Below are 9,983 nucleotides of genomic sequence, written 5' to 3'. Positions count from 1 at the left end.
GGTAAACAAGGGCATGTTGCCCAGTTTACCCTCAAGGGCTGAAGATGTAGAAGGTATGAAGAGAATTCTTTTGTCAAATTGTATAGTTATATAATTACAGACCATAGTGGGGCAGAGTCCTTCAAAATCACCTAGGCCACCCCTATAATTATATAGATAGTAGAACTGAGGCCCAAAAGAAGTAAGTGATTTGACAAAGGTTGCATATTTGAGTCTTAGAATCTCCATAGTGTTTATCTGCATTTTCTTGTGCTGTATTGAGTAACACTGAAACAAGTAGCTAAAAAATGAAATTATAGTCAGACTGGCTTTTTGATGTGATGTGGCAGAAAAGTTATTTTTAATCAAACTAAATCTTCTTTTTAAAAAATGAGCAGATGCAAATTCAACTAAATAAGTTTGCTTTGGGATATAACCTCAAAAGGCAATGAATCTGGTTGTATTATTAGCCACTGAGTCCTATATGAGCTACATTTTTTTTTTCCTTGCTATTGTGCTTTGGGCACATTTCATTGTCATGCTTGCTTGCTTATGGAAACCTAATCAAGCACTATCCTCTGTCACTTGTTCCTTTCTATTACTCATTCAAGCTTTCCATCCCATATAGTAGTGTGAGTAATCGATCTCTTTTGAGGAGGCCTGAAATCTGATGGATTTCAAATATATACTTTATTCATGCTAGTGTTTCCTAGGTCCTAATGCCTCCAAGATGAGTCTTAGATTTTTGTTTAGGTTTCCTTTTTAGGCTGTTCAGTCTTCCAAATGGTGCAAAACAATAATCTACAGTTGGAACAGTATTTTCCTCATGGTCATCATTATCAGTACCAGGCTCAATCGAATCAGGAGAGAATATATTTTCCAGATATTCAGCTTAGGTTAAATTTTGTATAAAAGCATTGCTGTTCTTTAAGAAAACCAGTTTATTATATAAGGTAAAGATAGAGAAAAGCAGTCCAAGCAGATTCTGCCTAATAAATCCCATCAGTATATATAGACTTGACTTAGGGTCATAATAAGAACAATACAGGTGATATTTGAATTAATTCAGGTCTCTTCTCTTATGGTTCCCCATCACTAGGGTTACTCCTGCGTATACAAAAGTTTGATTCCGGAGTCATGCCACCATTTAAAAGAATTACCTCCTCAATAAATTAAAGCAGCTTTGAAGTGAGGAGAACTGCAAGATGATTAGTCTTGGATTTTTTTATATTCTTAGGAAGCCTTTTCCCCCATTGTTGTATAGATAGTCTAATTTCTGCCATTGTTCTATAGATAGTCTAATTTCTGCCCTCTGTGTCTTTGCCATATCTCTGCTATTAATATTATTGTGTCTTGCTTGCTTGCCTATATTCATTGAATCACAGTGTCCCTCATCATTTGTTTATTTATGCTTATAAATTTCACTGAAAAGAAAGCTTTGATGTATATATATGTATTGGGTTGGCCAAAAAATTTATTTGGGTTTTTCTGTAAAATCTCAAAATGTGACCTTTGCATTTGATAGTTTTATTGAATTTTTATGCTCAAGGCCTAGATTTTTCAGTTAGGAAACATCTGAATGAGCTAACTGCTCCTATGACTCTAGTCATATGATGAAATACAAAAGGAATCCACAATCAGATCTTTGCTCCCAATGTGCTTTATAGTCTGGATGAGAAGACCAGACATGCCTGTAAAAAAATAGATGAGGTCAATTACAGAATCAGGGAGTAACATGAAGACTAAAGTGATTTAAGGTAGTGCTGGGGATAGGGGCCTGAGCTTTGTTGGTTTTCTGCAAGGTATTCATGCCTATGTGTTCTTATTTATTGTTTTTATTCTTTCTCTCCTAGGATTTTCTGATGTGCCCTAAGACCCATGTAACTACAAGGGCTCTTTTTCACCATAAGTGCCACCCTGACCCAAAACCACTCAGAACTCAAGAATCGAGGCAAAATGGATGCTGCAGTGACAGATGATTTCCAACAAATTCTGCCTATTGAACAGCTGCGCTCTACTCACGCTAGCAATGATTATGTGGACCGTCCTCCAGTTCCCTGTAAACAGGCCCTCTCCAGTCCTTCCCTTATCGTGCAAACCCACAAATCTGATTGGTCCCTGGCTACCATGCCCACTGCTCTGCCCCGCAGTCTCAGCCAGTGCCATCAGTTGCAGCCCTTGCCTCAGCATTTGAGCCAGTCTAGCATTGCCAGCTCAATGTCCCATAGTACTACTGCCTCTGATCAAAGGCTCTTGGCCAGCATTACACCCTCACCTTCAGGCCAGTCCATCATCCGAACCCAGCCTGGAACAGGAGCCCACCCAAAGGCTGATGGTGCTCTGAAGGGAGAAGCTGAGCAATCTGCCATGCATCCCAGTGAGCACCTCTTCATCTGTGAGGAGTGTGGGCGCTGCAAGTGTGTCCTCTGTACAGCAGCTCGCCCTCTCCCCGCTTGCTGGCTATGCAACCAGCGTTGCCTTTGCTCTGCTGAGAGCCTCTTAGATTATGGCACTTGTCTCTGCTGTGTTAAAGGCCTCTTCTACCACTGTTCCACTGATGATGAAGACAACTGCGCCGATGAGCCCTGCTCCTGTGGGCCTGGCTCTTGCTTCGTCCGCTGGGCAGCCATGAGCCTCATCTCCCTCTTCTTACCCTGCCTGTGCTGCTACCTGCCTACCCGTGGATGCCTCCATCTGTGCCAGCAGGGCTATGATAGTCTCAGGCGACCAGGCTGCCGTTGTAAGAGGCACACCAACACTGTGTGCAGAAAAATCTCTTCTGGTAGTGCGCCCTTCCCCAAGGCCCAGGAAAAGTCTGTATGACCTTCCTTCCAAAGGGATCCAGAGCTTTCTCTTAGCCCCTGTCAGTAAAGCGTAGGCCTCATTTTTGAAGAAGGGGAGGAGGAGGAAAGTAGCCAAAATTAGGGCTCACCAGTTTCGTTCCTGCAGTGTCAGGGGAATGGTCAAGTACATCCTGGTGCAGGATGACTTGTTCTTTCTCACAGTATCTATCCCACTCCCCTTAAATCTTTTTGTACCCTACCATCTCAGCCTTTATGGCTGTCATGGCCAATTCAGGTGATGTAGAAGCATGAGGATTTGGACACTGAGGGCTGACAGAGCCAGCAATGTGGAGGTTTAGGGGCTCCCCAACATGATACCTCTCGATGTAGGCTCTGAGCATCACTCTGCTTTCCACAGTGCCTTTGGAAGCTTTCCTGTTAATGGTTTTCACAGGTCCATGTGGAACAGTGTTCAATATTCCAGGGAATCTGACCCCTTCTCCCTGTTTACTGCCCCTCTCTTGTTTGTCTTTTCTCTCTCTCATTTCCTCCTCTTCTTGTGTTAACTCTGTTTTGTACTCCTTCCCACTTCATTCTCACCCTCTCTACTTCTAACTTTCCTCTCTTTTTTTCTCTCTCCCTACCTTCTCCTTCCTTCCTTCTCTCTCTGACTAATCCTTTCTCTGCAAGTATTTCTATTGTGTTCTATCAGATTTATGTCTTCTCCTGCCTGTTTCTCTAACACGTCAAGAAGTGCTGTTTTTTCCATCGGTGTTTCCTTTGACACCAAACTTTGCTATGTTATACTATTTACTAATTTTTATTAAGTGAAATTGATTACTGTAATGAACTGATCACTAGCAATAGTGTGTGTGCACTCATAACCACACTCACCAGTTTATGAGCATATGAGGCAAACTTAACTTCTATTTCCAGGTTTAATGGGTTGAAGTTTTACTCCCTTTCCCAATAATCACCTTAGAGTACTGACAGATTCCACTAGCATGCTGAGTAGGATAGTAAACCAGGATGCTCATAACTTTGTATGTCTGACCCAAGTGCCAAAGGCAGACGTGCTTTATAGTTAAATGAACAAAGCAAAGGATATTACAGAGGTCTGTTCTCTCTTAGAAGCTAACTGCCCTGAGACTGCATGGCTCAGGCCTTAATAATGGACATAAAAAGTCATAAAACTTTAGAGCTGGGAGGAATCTTAACTGTTAATCTAGTTCAATGCCCTTATTTTACAGATGGGAAAACTGAGGCCTAGAAATAGAAAGAGATTTGCCCGAGGTCACACACAGAGTTCATAGAGTTGGGCCTAGAATACAGGCCTTCTGACTCCTGGTTCAATATTCTCTACACTGAACCACATTAAGTCATGGAAAATTTCTCCTAGGACTCTATTAACAATGACAGAAAGCCATACCCATTCAGTCTTCAAGAATCATGCCAACCTGGTGTGGTAGTCTTTATGTGGGGCATAGTGGGTAGCTAACTCCCTTTCAATTGTCAAGGCTTCCCCCAGTGGACATCACCTTTGGCTCTGTCATCTTACAGAAGCTCAAGTGTGGAAAAGAAAAGCTTAAGGAAGCTCTAATTAAGCTGTATCTTCGCCATTGCACCTACCCTTTGCTGCACACACTGTGCTTGCTGTTGGCTTTGTCTGCAATGGCAGTTGCCTGAGAACCTAAATTTCAGCAACAGTGGAAAACTGAGATGAAAGATGTATGATGCAGAGAACTGACTTCTGTTTAAAAAAAAAATACTAAGAGCCTGTGCTATGATTCGCCTTCAATGGGAAAAGGCTGCAGTGGTGATGGCAGGCTCCTAAGGACTGCTGTTAAGAGACAAGAATTAGATAACAGTTTCCCTCTGTCAGTGAATCCAAAATTCACTAAGGAATTCAAAGATGAAGGGCACTTGCTTGAAACCAAGGTGCTCCAACTTAGTTTAAGACTTCCAGACTCTCTATATCATCATCTCTTTTAAAGTGTGCATGGATACGTATTACAGCGTGGAAAGGTGGGGAGAAATGTATAGTCCTACACAGGGGGAAGGAAAAGGGAACATTTTGATGTCCCCTTCTTGGCTATATACTGTAGAAATACATGCCACTCAGTCTTCGTTGGTTCTGAATCTTCCTGAAGTGTACTGACATTTGAGCTGCAGAGACCCTCACCTTCCCTTTCACCTCCTCTTATAGAATTGCTTTGCTCTATTTTTGTATATATAAATATGTTATTGATGATTATTAATAATGTTAATGATATTGCTGCAAATGGTGCCATATACAAGGTTTGGCTTCTTGGAACATTTATAAACCCAAACCACCTCTTATGTTGCTTTTAAGTCCTTCCATTTTAAGTAACTTCTTTTTATCTTCCAAGTCTGCCTGATTGACCTTTGAACTTATCCATCCCTGAAAGCTGGGCCCAGTTCTCTGGGTCACACTGGATGGTGATGAATAGCAACACACACTTCTCTTCGCTTCTGCCTGAAATTTGCTTAAAGCTGAGATATATAAGGATTCTATGACACTAGTGCTTTGTTCTTGGAGCTAAAGTTATTCTATTGATGTTTGCTTATTAGTTTCAGGGTCCAACATAACACAAGTCCCTCCTCCTTGATAGCTAGCTCCTTGATATCTCAATCCTGCAGTCCTTACTCAGGCAAACTGTGCACTGCCAGAGGGGCCCTGGGCTTTGCCATACACCCAGAGGAGCTCTTCTCAGTGTATTTCTAAATGGCCTTACACTTGGTAGAAGGAACTGGAGGATTACCCAAATGTAGTTGCAATCTGCAGTCTGCTGAATTAGGGCTTTCATTTGCGTCCAAGTTGGCCTGATATGGACTGCATCTGGTTTACGTATAGATGGGTCCTGTTGGGGTATGCACACAGACCTGTGAGTGAGTGTGCATATGTAGCCCTTCAGTGATATATATATATATATATATTTACATATACATATGTAAATATATATTCACACAACTCTATATATTTTAATGTATCACATGTATATTTAAAATATATACGAAAGAACTCTAAATCCTACAGAGAGGCTCTGTTTTCATTATTTCTATACTTTGTGTCATGTACTGTATAAACAGGAATATTTAGAGGGTGTTTCCTGCTTAGCATTTTTTTGCTGTTAAATCATCTATTATCCCCCAAATCTACTGCTTTCCACATATTGGTCCCTTGATACATTTCATATGGCTTTAGCCAAGAGCTTTTTTTTCTTTTCTTTTTTTTTGGTTCTAGCCCATCTTTCATCATCACAATAGCTATAATAAATATAGTGAACACTTGCATAGTGCTTACTCTGTGCTAAGCACTATTTCAAGCACATTGCCTATTTAGCTCATTTAATCCTCAAGACAACTCTACAATGTATGCAGTATTATGCTTGCTCTTTTACAAATGAGAAACTGAAGTACAGAGGGGTTAAATGACTTGCCAAAGGTAACAAAGCTTGTAAATGCTGAAACTAAGATGTGAACCTAGGCTGTCTGACTCCAAAGTCAGGTATAGAAGTTTGGAGCATAGTATAAACCTTCGTGGTATAATAAACCTCAAATGGTGAATGGTTCTTTCCCTAGCCTCAGTCCACCTGCACCCTAAGAGTTGAAACGCACATGCTTCTATGTTAGGAGTGAAGCAATAGTTATAGACATCATATATTAGCTATCTTGCTTCCCAAGATGGAGCCATTACATATCTCCACTTCCCTCTTTGAAAACATGTTTGGTTTGTAGCCAGTTACCATTTCTCAATCAGCTTATGATATGGAGCCAGTAGGGAAGTGTTTTTACTTTGCTCAAGAGGATAGGAGTTTATTTGGCCTTCTCTTTAAAGACCCAGGAAATTAATTCAATTCCTTTCTGCAGAAAGTAGAACTAAATCTATGTTTGGAACTTGAGATTGGTTGGAGCTGTTAACATTCAAGCTCACTGGTTATATTGAGTGCATTCTCCTGATTCACATGTAAGTAATACACTGATGTTCATTGGTCAGTATACCACCTTTTCCCATCACCTACTTCACACAGAAATTATGTACCTTGGCATTATTTCAGAGTTGGAAAGACCCTTAAAGAAGTTCTACTCCAATATCAACATTTTATAGCTAGAGGCTGCTGCTGCTGCTAAGTCGCTTCAGTCGTGTCCGACTCTGTGCAACCCCATAGACGGCAGCCCACCAGGCTTCCCCGTCCCTGGGATTCTCCAGGCAAGAACACTGGAGTGGGTTGTCATTTCCTTCTCCAGTGCATGAAAGTGAAAGGTGAAAGTGAAGTCGCTCAGTCATGTCCGACTCTTCGTGACCCCATGGACTGCAGCCTGGTAGGCTCCTCCATCCATGGGATTTTCCAGGCAAGCGTACTGGAGTGGGGTGTCATTGCCTTCTCCGAAACTGGTACACTAGGCTGCTGCTTTTCCCTTAACATCTGTAATCACATTCATTGAAAATGAATTGGAGATAACTTATAATCTTTAAAGCACGTAAAGATTTATTGTGCTGAGAAACGTATTAAATTTGCATTCCCAAACCTAAAATTCTCTAACTACCTTCTAAGGGCTTCTTTCTACATGGAAATGAGGAGTAACAATCCAGGCCCATATCCTTATCTTGATCCTTAAACCAGTGTTACTGCTTTCAAAGGCCAGAATGAAGGAGACACATAGCTTTCAAGGAAAGATATCTTGTGAGAGACACTGCTCACTGTTTAGGAACCTTGCTATCATTTCAAAGTTATATATGTTGTTTCCACATGTATTTGCTGGCCAGTCTCCTGGAAAAAAAGATGGTAATCGTGACACACAAGTTGTCATTGTCCAACTATTAAGGCAATCCTTTGAACTGTATTAGATAATGGTCATGTTTCTGATAATAAAAGACACAGATGACAAGGATTAGAAAATCCCCAAGTCCTTGAAGAGCCAACCAACACTGCTGTTGCAGGTCGCTAAGGAAAGAAACCAGAAATAATCCTTCAGGCAAACACCATAGATTTATTAATACAGGGCTTTAAGCTCAAGTCACTTATGTTCTGTTGTGATAAGATGAGATGAGCCATACATGCATCCTAAGGCATCAACTAAGGGGGACTAAAGAATTCCCTTGTCCATATCCTCCTAGTTCCACATTTTAACTCTTAGCCTTCAAAGTACTACCATTCTGATGACAAAAAGAAACTCTAAAACAAAAGGAACATTAATTTTTGTAATATCAAAGATTAGTTGGCTTAATTTTAGTCTAAAATTTTTAAATAGTCCCCTTCCAATGGGGGTTAAGGCCTCCAATAAGGAGAAGTTTCCAGGCCCCTCTTAATACATAAGCTATATTGAAGGGAAAAGAGTAAAAAAAGTTGTGTGAATACTATATATAGGTTCAGAAAGAAAAACAAAGGCTAAGAAAAAAACATGTGAAAGAAAAATGTTCTATAATTAGTTATTTCTGTCACCCCAAAACTCCATCTTACTAACATCTTGGCTCGGCTGTATACTTACACTACTCTTTGTCCTTGGCTTAAATCAGTGTTATTTTCTTTTCAAACTACTATAGTACTTCCACTGGAATGATTGTGTGTGTGGGTGTGAGAAAGAGAGAGAGAGAGAAAAAAAAAGAGATGGATAGAGTTCAGAGTTAGGGTATGCACACACTAAAACTCTCAGCCTTTCAAACTCCATTACAGGACATGTCCCCATAGTATTTGAATCTTATACTAAATGACAGTGTTTCTCTCCTTTATAGAGAAATACCAGACTGAATTTGTGGCTTTACCTGGATTGGCTTCTTGCTGCTGTTGCTGCTGCTGCTAGGTCGCTTCAGTCGTGTCCGACTCTGTGCGACCCCATAGACGGCAGCCCATCAGGCTCCGCCATCCCTGGGATTCTCCAGGCAAGAACACTGGAGTGGGTTGCCATTGCCTTCTTCAATGCATGAAAGTGAAAAGTGAAAGTGAAGTCGCTCAGTCGTGTCTGACTCTTAGCGACCCCATGGACTGCAGCCTACCAGGCTCCTCCATCCATGGGATTTTCCAGGCAAGAGTACTGGAGTGGGGTGCCATTGCCTTCTCCGGGATTGGCTTCTTAGTGATATGGAAATTACAGTACTCTGAAACCAATTAAATCAAGATCTTTGGAGGTGAGGTTGAGGAATGGATTTTTTAAAAAGCTCCCAGGTGTTTATAATATGTAAACAGAGTTGAGAAAGCTCAATCATCTCGTTTGATAAATTCAGATACTGAAATTCAGAGAGGGGAAACAACTTATTCATAAACACACAGGGACAAAGTCAGGAATATGAGAATCCAGGTCTGCTGACTCATAGGCCAGGGTTTTGGTCTTTCTATACCCTCTCTGGATCTTTGGTTTCCTCATCTGTACAATGAAGATAGGGCTTCCCTGATATCTCAGTTGGTAAAGAATCCGCCTGTGGTGTGGGAGATCTGCATTCAATATCTGAGTTGAGAAGATCTCCTGGACAAGGGGAAGGCTACTCACTCCAGTATTCTTGCCTGGAGAATTCCACAGACTGTTTAGTCCATGGGGTTGCAAAAAGATGGACACGGCTGAGCAACTTTCATTTTCACTTCAAAATGAAGATACTAATGCCTAGAGCTTTTCATGAGAGCCACGAAAGAAGCATATTTTAATGTACAAGGTTATGCCCAAATGCAGAGGAATGTTATCGGTTCAGTTTAGTTGCTCAGTTGTGTCCGACTCTTTGTGTCACCACGGAGTGAAGCACGCCAGGCCTCCCTGTCCATCACCAACTCCTGGAGCACTCAAACTCATGTCCATCGAGTCGATGATGCCATCCAACCATCTCATCCTCTGTCATCCCCTTCTCCTCCTGCCTTCAGTCTTGCCCAGCATCAGGGTCTTTTCCAATGAGTCAGCTCTTTGCATCAGGAGGCCAGAATATTGGAGTTTCAGCTTCAGCATCAATCTTTCCAATGAATATTCAGGACTGATTTTCTTTAGGATTGACTGATTTGATCTCCTTGCAGCCCAAGGAACTCTCAACAGTCTTTTCCAACATCACAGTTCAAAAGCATCAGTTCTTCAGCACTCAGCTTTCTTTATGGTCCAACTCTCACATCCATACTTGACTACTGGAAAAACCATAGCTTTGACTAGATGGACCTTTGTTGGCAAAGTACTATCTTTGCTTTTTAACATGCTGCCTAGGTTGGTCATAGCTTTTTTTCCAAG

General features: G+C 41.3%; 1 protein-coding gene across 1 annotated transcript; it reads left to right on the top strand.

The window, feature by feature from the left end:
* The first annotated feature begins 1,836 nt into the window (after window positions 1-1,836).
* Window positions 1,837-6,350, top strand: SPRY3 (sprouty RTK signaling antagonist 3). Its single transcript, XM_040265552.1, has one exon. The coding sequence runs from the start codon at window positions 1,936-1,938 to the stop codon at window positions 2,800-2,802; it is 867 nt and encodes a 288-aa protein (XP_040121486.1). The 5' UTR covers window positions 1,837-1,935; the 3' UTR covers window positions 2,803-6,350.
* Window positions 6,351-9,983: the final 3,633 nt, after the last annotated feature.

This window comes from Oryx dammah, unplaced genomic scaffold (genome assembly GCF_014754425.2).
Source record: "Oryx dammah isolate SB20612 unplaced genomic scaffold, SCBI_Odam_1.1 HiC_scaffold_23, whole genome shotgun sequence".
NCBI lineage: Eukaryota > Metazoa > Chordata > Mammalia > Artiodactyla > Bovidae > Oryx > Oryx dammah.
The sequence above is the reverse complement of the archived record's forward strand: the minus strand, read 5'-3'. Positions and strand labels throughout refer to the sequence as shown.

Bases quoted from the DNA above. Each gene is read 5' to 3' on its own strand.
- SPRY3 (XM_040265552.1), top strand. From the start codon at position 1,936: ATGGATGCTGCAGTGACAGATGATTTCCAACAAATTCTGCCTATTGAA.